Below are 19,786 nucleotides of genomic sequence, written 5' to 3'. Positions count from 1 at the left end.
ACCTAAACCACTCAAGGACAGGGCCTTGAAGGTTTAGGTGGGAGGACAAGCGGTGGAGGAGGATAGCGTGGTCGACCGTATCGAATGCTGCCGATAGGTCGAGGAGGACGAGGAGGCAGAGGGAGCCCTGGTCACAGATGGTCAGGATGTCATTGGTGACCTTGACCAGGGCAGTTTCTGTGCTATGGGCAGCACGGAAACCCGATTGAAGGGGTTCGAATAGTGAATGGTTGGAGAGGAAAGAGCGCAGCTGGGAGGCGACAACTCGTTCCAGGACCTTGGATAGGAAGGGGAGGTTGGAGATGGGCCGGTAGCTTGATAGCTGCGACGCATCAAGGGAGGGTTTTTTTAAGGTGGGAGTGATGGTGGCAGTTTTTAAGGGAATGGGAATAGAGCCAGAGGAGAGGGACAGGTTGACGATGTCTGTGATATGTGGGGCAAGGAGGTGGAGCTGGGAGATAAGGAGTGGAGTGGGGATGGGGTCAAGGGAGCAGGTGGTAGGTTTCAGGGAGAGGATGAGTTTGGTGACAGAGGATGGGGAAACGGGTACGAAGTGTGTAGGGGAGGATGGGTAGGAGTCGGAGTGTGGGAGGGAAGGGGTGGGTGGTGGGTGGATGTTGGAGGGGAAGTGACCGCGGAGCGGATTCCCTTGATCTTGGATTCAAGGAAATCCAGCATCTCCTCGCAGTGAAGGTTGGAGGAGATGACCTGCGCGGGGTGGCGGGGGGGACGGAGGAGTTGGGATGTGGTAGAGAACAGTAGCCTGGGGTTGTCCTTCGCCTCCAGGATTATCCTGGAGTAGAAGGACGATTTGGCCGAGGCTAGAGTGGAGCGGTAGATTTTGAGGAGGTCCAGCCAGATTTGTCGGTGGACCGTTAGGCCAGATTTGACCCAGGTGCGTTCAGCGGCCCGCACCTGGCTCTTCAGTGAGCGGAGGTGGGTGGTGAACCAGGGGGAGGAGCGAGAGTAGGAGACAGTACGGGAGGTGATAGGGGCAAGAGTGTCAAGTGTGGAGGAGAGGGTGTTGTGGAGGAGGGTGAGAGCAGAAGAGGGGTCGGTGAGGGTTGAAGGCCAGAGGGAGAGGAGTTCAGAGGACTCCAAGGCAGCGGTTAGGGATTGAGGGGGTAACTTCTTCCAGGGGCCTTGTTCAACCTTTCAACAAGGTTGAAAGTGCATTAAAAGTAAAACATGATAATAATCTTTACATTTGATATAGCGCCTCATCACATCGTGGTGACACTTCAAAGCGCTGCATAGGATATACTGCAAAGTGACTGTATATTTTGGGGTGAAACATCAGGATTTCTCATCTGGCACGACTGTAATAATAATCCTTGCATTTGATATAGCACCTTATCACTTCTTCGAGACTGTACTGTTACCCTAGGGATTTCTCAAATTTCTGAACGTTTGAACGACACTAAGGGAGGCAGCGATGGCTAGCATGTTGTATGCTGCTGACCAGAAAAGGTTGCAGGTCTGATCCCTGGTGTGGGATCTCTTGCAGGGCAGTGATGTGTTTTTCTTTCAGATTTCCTCTGAGACACATAACTGTGTCAGAGCGAGGACACACTAAAAGAAATGCTCAAATGAAGTCACTATTCACTTCTGTTATTTTTTTAATGGAGCCATTCATTGAAAATTGGATGTGTTTGTTATGCAAGTAGAACAATTTAGCTTGTTACCATCGTAAGGTGCTTCATATTCCTTCTAATGAAATTCAGCACTGTTTTGATGCATTAGTAAACTGTTGTTCTGGAAGGGTTTATCAAGTTCTGACTGATCACAGTGTGGCGTCTTTCAGACATTCTGACTCTCTAATTCCTCTCAGTAACGAGTTTTGTTCCATGTAATAAAATATTCATGCTAAAATGAGTTTTAGACTAATTATCTGTAGTCTGTGCAGTAATTTGCTGTTAGCTGGTAAGTTGATGGCAGATTCAGTGCTACAAACAGTCCAATCTGACTCACTGCCTCCATGTAATTTCATATTCTGGATGGTTGGCTACACACATCCAGTCTTAATTCTCATTACTGAGGAGACAGATTTCTGAAGAAATGTTACAGTAACAAATGTTTTCGGAAAAAATTTAGAGGAAATCCTGTAAAATGAGATTTCTAGCCCTTCAAGTTGTTCTGCAGGGACATCCACTTTAAAAAAATTAAATTATCAAGTGAAATTTTATGAATCAGAAGTGTAACAGATTGTGTCAATAATAGGAATTAATTGCAGAAAACTGTAGGAAGATAATTAAATTTTTGACTGAAGCACTCGCTGAGTCACTTGTGCTGTTTTGCAAACAGCTCTAGAATGTTCAAGACATCCATCCAAGACTCTGTATCTCCATTCTTTTCTGTGTAAAGGGATAAAATTAATGATATTTGCATTTGATATAGCGTCTTTCACATCAGGATGATGTCTCAAATTGGTTCACGGGATTTGATGTTAAAATGTAATGTTTCTTTAAACACCTGATGATGGTGTTGAAGAAAAACTTAACAAGTTTCCTCTACATTTGAATCTTTTTCTCCATTAATGTAAGTTGCACCAGATTCCCTATAAGTGCATTTTTTCTTTTTAAAATGTGTTCATTTTTGTAAGAAAAAATAACTTGCACCCTATGTGTCAAGTGTATTGCTATCAGTGCTTTAATAATATATACTTTGATTATTAAAGCCTACTGCACTATCTTCTAGAAGTTATTCTTTTTAAAATTATATGGAGTATGCGCAAATGTATAATATGTAGAGCACTTTGGACTGTAGTAGCGATAGAAATATGCTCTTCCTAATGTCAAGTCTTGTAGGATTCCAGTGTTTTATTGAGATGTGGAGATATTGCTGAAAAATGTTACTTGCTCTCCAAAGAATTCAGATTGAGTTTGGGTATTTAGTGATGACTCTTTGTTGTACTGCTGTATGTTTTGTACACTGGCAAAGATGACTTATAAAATCAGTGTGTCATCATTTTGAAGCCTGCTGAAAGAGACTGGCTGATCAAAGCAAGAAATTTCATAGATAAAGCCATCTGTAGCACTTTAATGACCTAAGCCGAGTAGAAATAGTCATATCATTTTGAGGTACAGGAAATCGTTTGTCTAACGAGCCAATCGGGTTATATAGTTCCTGGTACCAATTTATAAAACTATGTTACTGTATCCAAATGTTCATATTATAAGATACAAAGCTCTATATTAAATGTAAGGATATAAATGTTAATTAAAACCTCTTTCATCCTGGACCTACAATCGCATTGCTTGAGCTAAATATTATAACATGAGGGGGTATGGAATTGTCTCTCTGGGTTTTTTTTAATCCAAAACTTTATACGATGAATTTAGTCCTTTTTAAAGGTACCTTTGGAGTTCCTGCACTGCTACTAAATACTTAAGGCTTGAATTTTTTTCAAGCTACATAGAGGAACGCTTGAGGATCATAAACTGTCATAGCAGAGACTAGCAGTTTTAAGTGAAGCTTGAACAGTGTATCTGACTCTATTTACATACAAATCAATTGACGCGTTTTGTATATAAAATATTGGGTAAACCTTGTGTGAAGTCGACTGGAACCTCATTATAAGGTGGGTTCACTTATAAAGCGATGGATGAACCTGCTCCATGAATCTGCGGTTGATTTCGGCACATGTGTTTGCGGGCATCCCGGCAGGCTTTCTGCATGCTAAAACATGCCTGACTTCTGTTGGCCATTGGTGTCCTTTCCTGTGCACTGCGTGTGTGCAATATATGCAGGGAGTTTCCTGTATATAGCGTGCATGTGCAGAGTGTGCAATAAGTATGACAGCAACAACCTGTTGACATTGAAGTCAACTATTCGGTGGTCGGGCCATCAGCTTCTCCGCCCCCCCACCTTTGGATCTCCCATCACGCCTTCCCTTTGCCGCGCTCCCTCCCTTGCCTCCTTCAAGGCACATTTCAAGAGCCTCCTCTTCAACTGTGCCTTCGGCCACCCTCCCTGCCCTCCACTCTCCCTTATCCCAACCACCCCACTCCCTTGTTCAGGTCCATATCCCTGACTATCCATCGCTTTGGGACGTGCTCCACACGTCAAAAGGCGCAATACAAATATCATTTTGTATTGTATTTTGTAGCGCAGAAAGATTTTCTTCAACAAGATCTAACTGATTTATATCGTGTTTTGTTTGACTGTTGTTGCAGTGAAGCATCAATTTGCCGGAGAAAAGCTTTCGTTCGAAATGTCCTTTCTTAATTGATCGCTGCTATCATATGTAGGGATAAATTGCTTCTAAATTAATGCTTCTGAGTGGAGGGGGTAAAATAAACTGAACACTTTCCTGTAAGTACTGTATCATTGTTGAGTAATTCCAGGTCAATAATTGCACAGAGCACAGCCAGAGTACAGCTCCCTGTATTCAGCCCATGCAGCAAACCTTCTGAACCCCCTGCTCGGGTGTCGACCCGGCTGTCCAGCGCCTTGGGACATCCTCCTGACGTGAAAGGCGCTCTATAAATGAAATCTTGTTGTTGCTGTTGTTGAAGAGCACCATTGTCAGAGTCACCATGTTTGTTCCACCACAACTGCAGTCTTCAGTCTTCACGGCTTTTCCAAACGAGATTGTAAATAGGGCTGAATTACGGTGCTTTTGTGCTGTTTAATTTCACCCAAACAAATCTAATTTCATACAGATCCATACCGAATGTGGAGAGACTTTTTCTTACCTGTGTGAAGAAATGTTTTAACTCATTAGTACTATCCATTCCCTTATTAATTTTATTTCGTAAAGATATATCAGTTTCTCACAATTGAGATAAGAGGCAGTAGGCAGCCCTAAGGCAACATCCACATTCCAGATAATGTACATTCCAGGTACAATGCAAATGAAGAGGAGACATCAGATTGCACTTCTAATTATTGGGCTTTTCCCTGCCATCATTTCTTAATAAGACCTAATCTTTTCCCTTGAATGATTTGAATACCCTGATCCGTGAATTTCCCCCTCCCCCATTGTCAATCAGTCTCTTTGTGGTTTGAGGAGCTGGGATGTAATGGTTGTCGGAAACAACAGCAGATGAAACAGGGCGTTATTNAAAAAAAGGTTGGAGGATTTGTCAGTGAATCGCAAACGTTGAAAATAAAAGCCTTGCTCTCAGTCCCAGTAAAATTTCAGTGATACAATCTCTATTGTGAATCTCTAGACTAGTCAAGCTAATAAACTGCGCATGAAGTCAGTGTGCTTAGTCATATCTAACTAATTGGGTTTTCTTAATCTTCCGAGACTGGAATTTCTGTATTTCATTTTTATTATCTAAGTCACCGCATTCTTCTTTGCACAATTACTCGAGCTAAAATGAAGTTTCCCAATTTATTTGTGAGATGGAAAAACTCATTAAGTGTGAATTCTGTTTTAAGCTTGAACAGATCAACTTGGTATGAAATATTTCAACTACATGAGTTAGCAGGGCAGAAACCATTCATCAACTGCTTCGCCTCAAGTTGCTCTTTTTTTCACCAGAAAAATATTTTGCGCTGTTGACTCACCGCTGTATCTGCCAGAAAATAATATATTAACCGGTGAAGCAGATCAAGATACTGGGTGTACAACTTTTCTGCAAAATTATTAGCAACTTTGGCAGTGTCCCCAGTGAACATTTGTGGATAGGGAGGGAATTCCTAATGCAGAAGAATTTGTCTGACTTGTCACCTCTTGAAAATGCTTGTGCAAGCGTGGAAGCAGAGTGCTTAGGTAGAATAGCTTAATGGATTTTTTTTACATTAAATTGTTTTGTTTGGAAGCACAGCCTAATCGATCTAATTTGTTGAAGGATATGTAGAGATCGCAAAAATCATCCATCCCTCTATAAAACCACTGACAATTGGTTGGAGAGAAATGCCTTCTCGCGTGAAACAGCAGATAGGAATGATTTTAGAACTGACTGTTAGTGAGAATGTTAATACTCTCGACACAGCCCATGTTCTGTTTTACACCAGCTCAACAAGCCCATCATCCCCATCCTTGCTCGGGTTCTCAGGCTCCTCGTGTCCCAGCGATCTTTCTTTGAGGGCCACAGCCTCACCTCACCCCACATCTGCAAATCTACTCCTTCAGCCACTCCCTCAGCTCAGCAAAAACAGCGCTATATAAGTTGTTGTTATGCCCTTGCTTGTATTCCATGTTTGTCTAAATTCATCCCCACTAAATAAAATGCATTGGCAATTCGTCTCGTAGTTATAGGACATTGCTGGCATAAATATGATGTCGCCATTGTCTACATAACATGTATTTACTTTATTCTGTAAATTGCTTCAAAATGTAAATTGCTTGAGTGTAAGACTTAAGAAATGTTAACAATTGTGATATTTTCTACATGTAGTATTTTATATAGTTTTGTGTATATCCAGAGTTAGAATTTGTTGGAGGCAAATAGTGGAATTGACACATCTACCATAAAGAGGGAACAACAGATCTTTAACAAACAGTATTAAAATAAAACTGACAACCCCAGAGGAGTCGGCAAGGGCAGAAATGTGAGAAATTCTCATTTTATTTCAGAGCTGTCAGAAATAATACCTGCAGGATCCGTCTTAATAGCATGTCCTGGTTTCATCAGAAGAGTCAGCTTCAATTATATATGGAGGATAAAAGTTGGACCTTTGAGGGTCAAACATTGGCGTAGCACAGTACTTTCGTAGGATGTAGCATATTTATTCAGCATTATGGACATTCTTATTCAGGGTATGCTGATCAGCTAATCAGCTTTACAATCTCCTATTATCAGAGCTACTTCTGTACATGTGGTGAATAAATTAGTACTCTTTCCAGTCAACTCAACCCCAGCCCCTATTTTTTTACTCATGATATTTTTTGTTCATTCTTCAACTCATATCAGCTTCTAAATCAGCAAGACTGAGGCCCTCTTGATTGGCTCGCGCCAGCGCCTCAGCACCTCAGGCACGGGCAGCATCAGCATCCCAAGGTTGCACACTCCACCTCACCAAGCCAGTTAGGAACCTGGGCATCTTGTTCGACCCTCAACTGTCCTTTCTCCCCCATATCCAAGCCATCACCCCCTCTGCCTTTCCCCACCTTGCCCGTCTCCGCCACTGCCCCACCCCTCAGGCCACCGAAACCCTCATCCACGCATTCGTCACCTCAAGGTTCGACTACGAAAACTCGCTACTTGTAAGCCTCCCCAACTCTTCCCTCCACAAGCTGCAGATCATCCAGAACTCTGCAGCTCGTGTCCTCCCCTGCACCAGGCTCCGTCACCCCATCACCACCACCCTCGCCCGGCTCCACTGACTCCCCATTACTCAGAGAATAGAATTCAAAATCCTCGTCCTCATTTTCAAGGCCCTCCACGGCCTTGCCCCCTCCTTCCTCTCTGACCTGCTGATCCCCTATCAACCTGTCCGCTCCCTCTGCTCAGCATAGTAAATGCATGCAACTCGTAGCACCTTAATAATATATTGTTGCATTCAATGTTTTCAGCAATTGTGCCTTTTCAAAGATCCACTTTATCTTAATGATTTATTTAAATCCTGCAAATGTTCTTGAGGGTTTCTGATTTGGGAAATTAGAACCCCCCCCCCACCCTCTCTTCCCCCATGTTGCTTTCTCTAACATTGATTATTTTTCTTTTGTCCAGCAATCCTTATGTTCCTATGTTTTGGCTTGATTGCATTTGGGAATGCACAAGACCGAATGCTACTGTGTAGCCTATCTACTGTTCCAAAGGCTTTCGGTTGGATAACTAATTGATCTAGTATAGTTTTATCATAGAATGTTAAGCATCCTGCCTTTTCCCAATTTGGACCAGCAGTTACAAGGTAAAAATAATTGACTGGAACTATTTTGTTGTCCTGACATGGGCAATATCCTAAACTGACATTAAGTAGGTGAGATGGGCCTATATTCTGATGTGCAGTTCACTTGGATCTGAATGACAGATGACAGAATTCATTTGACTACTAACCTTTAACATCCACAAATGGGAGAGACCACTTGTTTGCTCTGTGTTTCGAATATGGGACACAAACAATGCCCAGAGAAGGCATGATGAACACTTACTTCAACCTTTGATATTCAAAGTTTAATCCAACTTTGACAGATGTGACTAAAGGTCTTTTCATCCTGAAAGACTGTTTCAGGTGCCAGCTTCAAATTATTTTGAAGAGGGTCATTCTATTTTGCAGTTCAGAGAGCAGTATGAAATGTGCTGCAGGTTTAGATATTCTGGATCAGAAAGAATGAAGAACAGGGTGTCCATAAATATCAGGCTTGTCACACAAGTCTTAGGCTTAAGAGTATTCTCTTGGAATTTGAGATTGTGCAGAATTTTGGGGAATTCTTCAATTCGATTCCATAAAAAATAAAATTGAACCTGTTTTCCCGAATTTTGCAGTTACCTTGAATTTTAAAAGAATGTTCTTAAGGCTAAGTCTGTGAGAAATCTGGTGCAAACGATGCATATTTTAACAAATGTTTAATGTAATAAAAGTTTGGAGCTTGTCAGTAGTGTAACCACTGCTCCATCTCAGTAATACTTACTTTAGTACATACTACTAATAATTTCTTACTGAAGTGAATACAAGCTACACATTCAACCTGAAGCAAAACACCTACTCATTCCCTTTTCTAACGAATCAATAACCATCAATAACTATTTTGTTAGTTGCTTTGAAACGGGGAAGACACGTTGGTTGTTATGAGCAAAGGAAGAGGAAAAGCACTTAGATGCCTTGCCGTCTGCTGTAATGCAGTGCTTATTTGTATTAACACATTTACCATAGTGTTGTAATTAGATTTTTCTACGTGGCTGACCACTGTGGCATTCATTACCAAGACTAACAGGGCTCTATCCCTATGGTACTTGTCTGGTCCCAAAACATTAACAAGTTTTAATCAGGTTTCTTTTTCTAACAACACTCTTACTGTTCCATTTACCCTAATAGTTAGCTGATATTTACCTTGACTTTTGTGGTTTGTTTACAAAATGCAATTATGACCCAGAGTAAAGAAATCTTTGTAACTGTGGACGGTTAGAGCTACTCACTTGCAGAACTGTTCAAAGAATTACTCAACGTGTCTAAGATCATTTATTGCTGAAGAACTAAGGTAAGTAAGGTGCTGGAGCTGAAATAAAACCCTATTCATGTGTGCAGTGAACACTGGTCACCCATCATTTTTGTCACTAGGAATAGGAGAAGGTCATTGAGTTCTTCAAGCCTCTTCCACCAGCTTATTAGATAATGGCACATTTTTTAAACCCATTCTCCCCAACTTTTATCCCCATCACTTAATAATAATTCTTGCATTTAATATAGCATCTTATTACACTTTTGAGACGTCCACAGCACTTCACTGTAAAGTGAATCGACTGCATATTTTGTGGACGAAACACAGAAATGTCTGTCTATTTTTGTTTTAAGCATCTCTATTATTCTACCTGTATAGCCTTCTGGGGCAATGCACTCCTTATTTTCACAGCCTTCTATGTGAAGAAATATTTTCTAAACCCACTTCCTTTTTAGGTTTAATTGTGAGATTATATATCCTTGTTTTTCATCCCTCTATGAGTCTGACCTTCAAATCCTTTGTGCTTTTGCACCACCCTACCATTGCAATCTCTTCTAGTCTCATTTTCTTGCCTCTATTGTCCATAAAATGCCTCCCTCCCCTTGTGTTGGTTAAAAGAAAAAAAAAACAGTGCATTTCTTGTTTTCAACGAAGGGCAGTAGAAATCCGGAACTCTCTTCCCCAAAAGCCTGTGAATGCTGGATCCATTCAAATTATCAAGACTGAAGTGGATAAATCTTTGGATATGGGGCAAAGGCAGATAATTAGAGTTGAGGTACAGATACGCCATCATCTAATAGAATGATGATAGCTGATCTGTACCTCAACTCTACCTGCATTTGCCCCATATCCAAATGGCCTCCTCCTGTTCCTATTCAGTTTTATGAAGCCTTAAAAAGAGCATAAACCACATTAACTATCCACCCCATGTGTGATTTAGTTCAGACTTCCTTAAATCTGGATACAATAATTGATATTTTGTACAGTACAGTAAAAGATGTACTCTGAGGACATCAAATTGCTGCAAGGTGTAAAATAATTTACATAGGCATGTGGAATTAACAGTTACAGCGACTCTAAGTGATCATTATGAATATTCAGAGACCATTTTCAAATCTTTATAATGATTTTATCAATACCAACATATCTTTCATACCTGGGGGTGCTTTCAAAGTCAAATTCTCATAAAATGTAAAGATTAATGTTCACAGTCAGTGAGACAAAATTAAACTTTCTTGCCCCTAAGTAAAATATTCTGAGTTAGCACCTGAGCATTTCTCCTGAACGTTCCTTCAATGATGGACTGTAGGTATTTAGTTGTTTTGATTGCCAAGAGATCTCTGTTTTACTATCTTGGAAATTAAAAAAATTCAGGAAGTTGGATGCATAGTCTAGGTCAATGTTGTCGAACCATAGAGCCACAAGTCACGTGGTTCATAAAGAGTCTCACAGTGGCTCACTTCATCTTCAGCAGAAAGCACACGTCTCAGACAATTCCCGCTGAATAATTTGCTTACAATTTATTTAAACGCCTCATATGTAGGCGGCAAAAAATTCTCTCGTCAGGCTTCTCAAATATTCAAATGTCATCCGAATAATCAAACAAAATAGGTATACACAATTGATACATTTTTTTGAGTGATAGTATAATGATGCAAATTTCGATATTAAACACATAATTCCCACAAACTGTTTTCAATGTATTTAAATGAATATAGCTTGCCCCTCATGAGGTCTCCACTCTTTGTATGTAAATGTTTGTCAGTTAAATATCAACACCTTTTTTGACCGGTGTGACTCAGAGCAAATCTGGTTTCGGCTACACTGATCTTGATAGATCATATTTTTACCCTTGCCTGAAACCTCACATTTTATTGTTACTGAATTTGTAATTTGTTGTGAATCGTTATTGAGATAACTTGGTGAATTCACTGGTTGATCGCTATAAGAACAGAAATTAACATAACTTGGAAATTAATTCAGAGTAAATGGTCTTGAAGCTCTCTTGTGAGTCCTTGGTTATTTCTGAAGTATTTTCAGCGATTGTTTTTCAGTTCTATGTAAAAATCTGCTGTGGTTTTGATGACAATTTCTCACAACAGTGGCACCAGCTATTTGCGGCAATGGCTAAAGTTACATTACAGCAGTGATCCATTGCCTTATGGATGCTTAAATTAGTATTTGAAAAGAACATTAGAGCAATACTAATGGCCTATGTGTCACTTGATGTCCTTCATGTACATAATTGCAAAGGGCGTTGGATAGACCCAGTGAGAGTGAAGTGTACAGCATTTTTAAATACCTGTATCTGTTCTTACCCATCTCTATTCTTTTCCTTGATTTTTTTTTTCTCTGAATGGGAACATCTCAGTCGCGTTTCATTTTCGGAGCCACATGAACAATATCTGCTTTTAAAATCATTCCTCCTGAAGTCTGTCAAATGTCGCTCCGTTTGTGAAAGGCTGACTGTTATCGACTTGTTTTTATTAAACCTGTGTTCCTATTGTGTTGGAAATGATTTTCATTAGCTGTAATATCAGGGTCCCTTCCTTGCACAGGAGAGCTTTCAAATCCCTGTACAGCAAAGCTTTGCTCTACGAATTGTGATTAAAGTTTTTTTTGGCTGTTCTCCCTGATTTGTTAATGTCCATTGAGGGTTCAATTACTGTGTTTGTTATTGGTTTCTACATTCCCTTACATTCCCTGTGCTTTATTCCAATATCAGACTTAGTCTCCAGAGATGCACTATGAACCATTCTGTATTAAAAGTACAGAGCTCGACCACAAATAACATTAGTGTGGGAGGCATGATTTTGTAAAACAATATTCAGTAGAATCTTTTTGCTATGTAATGCATTCCTAATTCAATCAATTACAAAGGTAAAAAATCGCTCCAACAGGCTTGATGAAAATGTATGTGAACACATTTAAAGATCAGCAATATAAAAGTAAACGTCATTCGAAGTGGTTTATAACTATCTATTAATTATTATTAATGGATTATTTAAGTTTGTTATAATGCCGAAGAACATTTTGGTGATTGCATTGATTTTGGGTAAAATACAACATGATTGGATTGTTTTTTTTTCTATTGATGTGTTAAATATTTTTTTCTCCTTTTACCACCTAGTGCTGTAGTGGATAATTATCAGAAATCTCCCAATGTAACATTAAACCACTTATTATCAATCTCCCTTCTCTCTTCCCTCACTCAGAAAATGCATCTCACCTGCACTCAATGTCTTTTCCAGACGCCACAGCTAAGGCTCAAACCTCATTATGGGAAAGAATTTTGCATCCAAGTGCTCAATAATGCATCATTATCCTGTCACATCAGGTTGTGCCATCTGAGTCATGTTAATAATTAAGCGTTTTCAGCCTCATGATTGAAGGTCCATGATAATTCAACATCCATAACCTATTACCTGCTAACAATATTGTTATTTAGCAATATTTTCCTTCTCTTTGGTATTTTTTTACGCCTTGCAAGGGGCTTCCGTATCGATTCCTACGGGAATTTTCCTGAGAGAAAATTTATCTTAGCAACAGCATCACCAACGTGCCTTTATATAATACTCGTCATTTAATGTCTTGGAGAGTTTCACGAGGGCACAGTCAGACCAGGGGGAGGCGACTGTAGGTGGTGTCGAAGAGGTAGGTTTTTAGCAGGATTTCAAGATGGATAGAGAGGGGGTGGAAAGAAGTGATGAAGTCCAGAGGTTGTGAATATAATATTTGAAAGCTCAGCCCCCGTAGTGGCGCAGTGGGGATGAAGGAAGCACAGCAGGTTGTTGAGTTAGTCAAGGGGAGTGAACAAGCAGACGAGTGGGATATGTGAAGGTCACACAGAAAGGGAAGTGCTGGGGAATGAAGATCTTGGTGTGGATGAGGATCTTGTAGCACTTCAGTTTGACATGGTAAGACAATGCAAATGTATTGTCACCATCTACTACTTGGAATACTTTATTTTTAGTTATTATAATTAGCATCAGAATCCCAATAATGACATTGAAGTTTCAGTGATTTCAATGAAGATCAAAGTTTTGGTACTGGAACACTAAAGAGTTCTAAAAGTTGTTAGAAATAGTTTGAAACTAAGAGTATGATGTAGAACAGGATATTATTGGATGTTTTCCTTGCAAAGTTGGTAACATTTTCACCTCTGGGTCAGAACATTGTGGGTTCAAAGGTAAACAGATAAGTAGGAAAATGGCACATTACATTACCTTTATTTTTTCATACCTGGGTTACCTCTGACTTTGATAATAATACTAATAATTATTGCATTTGATAGAGGCCTTATCACGTTTTTGAGACGTCTTCAGATGGGCCGAGTCCCATTGCACATGATGGCCTGTGCAACCCTTGTCTAAATATTTCTGCAGCCAGAAAATAAACCCAGTTCGCTTCTGACAACTGTGAACACACAGTTTGTGAAGATCAGAATCTGCCTCACAGTATAAACCATCTGAATTCCGTACTGCCTGTGGGTTTTGAATATTATATAGCAGTTTGAAGTTGTGTTGTAATTTAAAAGCAATATAAGACCAAAAAGAATATCTAACAGGAAAAGGTTGGCCTGGAGGCAAGAAGAACTAATGGTATTCAGGGCAAAGAAAGAAATACTATTGCAATAAAAGAATGAAAACAGATTGTTTTTTTTAAAGTTTTGAAGGATAAGCTTTTATACTAATGCAAGGAGCATTGGGAATAAATTCTTATTAGTGCTTTTAGCAGCTAGCAAACATATTAATATTGCCAGTATTACTGGGACGTGCAAGCACATTTATTAGGCACATATTATTGTTAATAATAATAGATTGTAGTTAGCTCTTAAGCAAGTCAGGGAAACTGTAGGAAGATTCATATAATAATACTGTAGAGGTAAAATGGACAAATCATGGAAAATCCAAAATGGATTTAACAGCAATTGAAAGTAACAGCAATTTTATAGGTGTAATCCCTGATCACTCAACACAAAATATTCAGTCAATTCACTTTACAATATATTCTGTGAAGCTCATTTAGACTTCTCGAAGATGTGATAAGGCGCTGCATCAAATGCAAGGAATAATATTATTATTATTATAACACACTAGGTCCTGGTTTGATTCCCAGTATCAGCAACTGATCTGCTGTTCAGAGTTCAATGCTACATTTCCTAGTTTTTTTTTAATATTCAAATGCAAATTGATAGCTCTGGCTTTTATTTTTGGAAATTGAACATATTATGCCAGTTGAGAGAAATATTAGCTATTCTTGTAACAAAAAAACTGCTTAGTTATTTCCTCTGTAGTGCTTTGAATCACAAATAATATAAATTGTATTATGCTTGAAGGCTTAGTTGAGGAAGGGCAGGAGGAGGCTCATGTTGAGCATAAACACCGGCATAGACTAGTTGGGCCGAATAACCTGTTTCTGTGCTGTATATTCTAACGTATTCTAATGTAAGATAAACCATTATGCAAAATTCATATTTTGTGCATATGTCTAAAAATACTTACATTCCTACAAACTATAAGCAATTTTATAGAAAGTTTAATGCAACCGGTGTAAAGAATGGACTTGCAGAGTGACAATGAGATTATTTTTGAATGAAGAAGGCAGTTTGGCCCATTTTATCTCATCCTTCCATAGCAAAACAATTGCTGATGTGGAATACGATATTTGAAAAATATTTGGATTATTCTAAAATGATTAACTCGGAGAAGAAACATCATATTTCTTTTTTGTGTTTACTCATGCAGTAAAATGTTGTAATACAGTAAGAAGCAGCCAAAGATAACCATCCACTGAATTTCAAGGTGTAAACTTTGATTTGATGGTATTTTATGATAACCCACCTTTGAAGAGTGGTATCCCAAATCATAATAGTTTTTCATGCAAGTTCTGTTGAATTACCTGACATTTAATTTTCTCTTTTTCCCCAATAAAACAAGATGGTCTAAATAAAACAGTAAGGCAATATAAACGTTTAACACCAGTTCTTTTTTTTCAGGAGGTGCAGATGATAACCTAATTGAAGGAGGAGGCACAACTTTTGTCTGTAAACCAGGGGCTCGAAACATAACTGTCATCTTCCATCCATTGTTAAGGTATGTTGGAGTGAAAAAGAGTGCACTTACACTGCAGATACGTCAATCCAGAGGCCCAGCAGCATGATGGTCTGCAATTCTTCGTGCTCCATTACTTTCTCCATTTAATTATTATGTTTTGAAACTTAGCCCTGAAAGGACTTACCACAATTCTTTGTGTGACCTGTCCACCATTCTCACACCAATTAAACCATAGGTCAAATACATTCCTTGCAGCATTGTGCTTTACTCCTAACCCTAAAAGACCATCCTTAATCTCCAATTAGTCACTTGAAATGTCTTAACTCTCGCTTCAATCTCACTAAGGAAACAGTTTAGTTAATGTTGGAATTGAAGACCGTTTTATGTTGTGGATTGTACCGTACAGTAGACGTAGTTGCAGCTGCCCAATTCACATCACTCACGATGTTCAACTCCTCTAGAAGAGAGGAAATCTCATGTCACATGGCTATATTTCAGCACAGGCTTTGGATCACCAAGTGACTTATCTTTGTAATAATGCAGAAGTGTGCTCCGTACATATGCAAGTAAAACAAAGTGCATCATGTAATACTCAAGTTAGTTGTGGTTGTATTCTACTCTTATTGTATTCTTACTTTCCCTACTTTCTAAATTGGACTGTTTTATCTGTGTGGTTGGCATGAATGAAACCAATGTTATTGCATATCAGGCCATTGGAAGACACTGTTTTCAGATTATATTTGTTCAGCACCTTTCACATCGGGAGGACATGCCAAGGCGCTGGACAATCAAGGATTTGGACCCGAGGGGGTTGGGATCATAGGAATAGGAGGGTGCCCGAAGGCACGGTCGAAAAGCAAGGTCTTAAGAGGTTCCTTTAAGAAGGCAAGAGAGGGAGCAAGGCGAAGGGACTGTGGAATGGAGTTCCAAAGGGTGGAGGGAGAGAGGCTGATATACTTGACAAGCTAGTGCACAAAAGGAAAGTAAGATAGATAGAAAGTAAGTAATATTCCAAGCAATACAATACAATTTACATTTTTATTTTGTCTTGATGTGCTTAACACTGCTAAATAGGCACTTGAGCCAGGGGTGGGAACTAATGGGTGGGAGGAGAAATATGACAAAGTGCAGTCAAAGAGGTACATTCTGAGACATTTGTGTGCTCAAGCAGTTTAAAGATGGAGTAGAAATCACATTCATATTAGAAAATACCAAGAACGCAGGAATGCATTTTACAAACCAAAAATGTAGCCTCAAGAGACAAGTCAGTGAATCAATCTGTACTTGTTGCAAAAAAAATTGCAAATCTTTGGAAACTCACAAATCATACTGTGTATATAAATCAGAAGAATCTGTTCTTCAAAGTTGAGCAGAGTGGAGCTTGCAATTAAAATGCAGATAACAAATTTATTGAACATGCAACATGAGATTCGAAATATATTGATTGCTGTGCTTCACAGCCTGTCAGTGGAAGGTAAGTTTTGATGTAAATTTTTCTCCTCTGAATTTTGATTTATGATTGATTGATGAAGTGTTGAGTTTCCCAGCAGATCAATCAGTGTTTAGCTTTACATACTCTGGTTTCTAGGTGCCATTTTCTTTTTATCCCTTTGTCTGCACAAAGCCAGGGAGAGGATAACGATCCTTGATACTTGATACCATAAATCCCGGTAAAATAATGAATTAAACTGGACCACATAAGATGTAAACTTATTGCTGTAATTTCCGCACTTATAAAAATGATATTGTTAACACCGAACAGGATGTCAACAACTCGCTCATTCTCAGCGTGTTATTGACAGCAGTAGAGCATTCTCCAAACTCCCAACAAGTTTGAGGCAGTAATGTCAAGTGACTTTTGAAAGCTCAAAAGCCCAGTAAACCAAACGAGCAGCTCAAAACATGTCGGAAATAGTGATTAGACTGTAGGAAAATTGAGGATAACAAGCTGATTGAAGGATTCACACTATCCTTCAATTGACTTGTCTATTCTCAAAAACCTAGCACAGTGGAGGCGTGCATCCATTGTCATTTAAATTCACACCAATCATCATTATTCTATCTGCAATCACATTGACATTTCTGATGCTGGGGATGAGGCTATTATTAATAATAATATATCATTTTAAGCTTTTTCATCTGAGCACTCGTCCCCAAAACCGAGGAAACTTTTATTCGACTTAGAAATTTAAAGCCAATTCTCGTCATCTAAAATAATGTAATGATAAAATCCCTGCAGTTGATATAGCGCCTCAACACATTGTTGAATGTCCCAAAGCGCTTCCCATGATTTATTTTATAATGTAGTGATTGCATTTATAGGTAAATAAAACCAGATAATGTTACAAATGCACCCAGGTAGATAAGTATCTGAAAGAAAGAGATAAATTAATGTTTGAGTGAATGTCCATTGCGATGAAGAATTGGACACAAAATGTTGAATTATATTCCTCTTTCAAATGCTATTGACTTCAGAACTCTTACTCATTTCCATTGACTTCAGCAAATTTGGTTGGCACCCATTTCCACTAAATTTCAAATGCAAGGATTATTATTATTATTATTAAATTCAACATACTTGTCTTGCACTACATTGATTCAGGCACACCAACTTGGTACCCACTTCCATTGACTTCAATAGACGCCTTTTCAACAACTTGGGTAGATATGATGTCCTCATATCCATTTGAATTGGCTTTGCCAAATTTGCCTGGCATTCATTCACATTTACACATCCTTGACACTCATGTCTTTGAAGTTCCCTAAACATAGTTACTCTGTTTGTTATATCGGACTGCATATAGGTAGCTCAACAAGGAATGTAAGTTTTATTTTACACCATAAATGTCTGGCAGAAATATCAGTGAATGGATACTTTACACTTTACATCCGAGAGAATACAGCTTACAACAGATTACATCTGCTTTTCAGGTTACTCCAGATGTTCCAGGAGTGTGATAATAAAAATAATCACGTTTGATATAACGCCTTATCACATTGTTGAGACGTGATAAGCATGCTTGATGTTTGCTTGGCAACCGCTTTTTATTCTTCCTTGAATGCAATGGCCTTCAAAAGCACTGAGCTCTCATCAAATCCTGACATTTTGTGCAGTTTGTTTCCATGTGTTCTGTTGATCTATGGTACGAAGCTAGCAGCCAGAACAGGAGCATATTGATTACAAACAGTTTCCAGGAACAGATTGAATTGCTTCAGGGGCTGTGCTGTGTGACAGCATTGTTTAATTGCTGGTGAAAATGCCAATGATCTTAATACTGTGGAACACCATTTGCCTAACGGGCATCAACATATTGGAGTATCTCAGTATAAATATCAGCCACACTGTTACAGTTAGTTATAATTATGAATTTGAAATGTGAGGGAGATGAAGGGCGGAGCTGGCTAATAATAAAAGATCTGTGCTATTGAACTGGCCCAGTTTGAGTACCTCAAGTTTCTGTTAAAGACACAGCAATTGTGCCTTCAGCTGGCCAGGTGAACAGAAGGAACACAAGATGACTAGTCTGTCCTTGTGCAATATTTGCACAGCAGTGTTTGCAAAGTAGCACCTCATTAGAACACCCATTTATGGGTCTCCAACATCAATGGTGTGACCCCAAACACTTAGCAGAAATTTTGGTTGTAAAACGGTTCATCTTAAAGGCAGGATATAATATGATAATAGTAATAATAATCCTTGCATTTGATATAGCGCCTTATCATGTCTTCGAGGTGTCTCAAAGCTCAAAGTGAAATGACTGTATATTTTGTGGGCGAAATGCAGCAGCCAATTGCGCACAGCAGTGTCCCACAAACAGTCGTGGATTGAGTGACCAAATGATTATTATTAATTTTAACGGGATTATTACCCCAGAAAAGCGATCCGCCAGTCGACTAACAACTAGGTTCCTACTTACTGCTAGGTGATCAGAGATATGTGGAGTAAGGAAACTTGCCCAAACTTTCGCCCTGCCCGGGAATCCTCAAGTCCTTTCGCTTGCGAGGCAAGTGCTCTAAAGTGTAAAGATATGTAAATTAATTGAGAGAAGAAACAAGAAGAATAAAATTTATGTTTATATTTTTTCCAATTTTACTCTGTTATTTTTGTTTTAGATAACTGAGATCAGCTTTGCAGATGCTTTAAGAAAGATACAATTGTATTTTGAAAGTGTGAGAGTTTGAGCCAAGTGCGTAATTTTTATGTCACAATGAAACGTGTGAACTTTGTCCCATTAATGTGACACGTTAAAAGATCAAGTTTGATGCATTGTGAAGAGAAACAAAAGCTGAAATTATTTTTCTTTACAAAAGATATCTTTTGTATTAGCTGAATAAGGTAAACCGATTCCTCCCCACACATGATTTTATAAGAGAGGTGTCACGATTTGTAAGTTGTCAGGATTTAGTTTAGCTTCACAGTCTTGCTTTTCTGAAGCGAAAATATCAATAATCTCTCAGATAACATTTTCCAAATATAATGGTTTACATAATCCATCCTAAATGTTCAAATGCTATATTTAGATCAAGATGGATTAAGTAAAAGATGGAACGAAAATTAAAGAAAAATTCGCAAAGATTAACCAACCAATATGTAGAACCAGATTTCAGACTAGGATTCTTGAACGTATTCTCTTTTCTCACAAGATGAAGTAGTGAGCAGGTGAATGGTTTGCAG

At 38.9% G+C, this 19,786-nt stretch overlaps 1 protein-coding gene across 2 annotated transcripts in view; it reads left to right on the top strand.

The window, feature by feature from the left end:
• The window catches only part of exoc4 (exocyst complex component 4), a 216,550-nt gene that overhangs the window by 68,386 nt on the left and 128,378 nt on the right, over positions 1–19,786 (top strand). For both annotated transcript variants that reach the window (XM_007890836.2, XM_007890835.2), the window contains exon 9: positions 15,054–15,150. In XM_007890836.2, the coding sequence (XP_007889027.1) occupies positions 15,054–15,150 (97 nt within the window). The remainder of the gene's footprint in view (positions 1–15,053; positions 15,151–19,786) is intronic.

The sequence above is a fragment of the Callorhinchus milii genome, unplaced genomic scaffold, assembly GCF_018977255.1.
Source record: "Callorhinchus milii isolate IMCB2004 unplaced genomic scaffold, IMCB_Cmil_1.0 Scaffold5, whole genome shotgun sequence".
Taxonomy (NCBI): domain Eukaryota; kingdom Metazoa; phylum Chordata; class Chondrichthyes; order Chimaeriformes; family Callorhinchidae; genus Callorhinchus; species Callorhinchus milii.
This window is presented reverse-complemented; position numbering and strand designations above follow the sequence as displayed.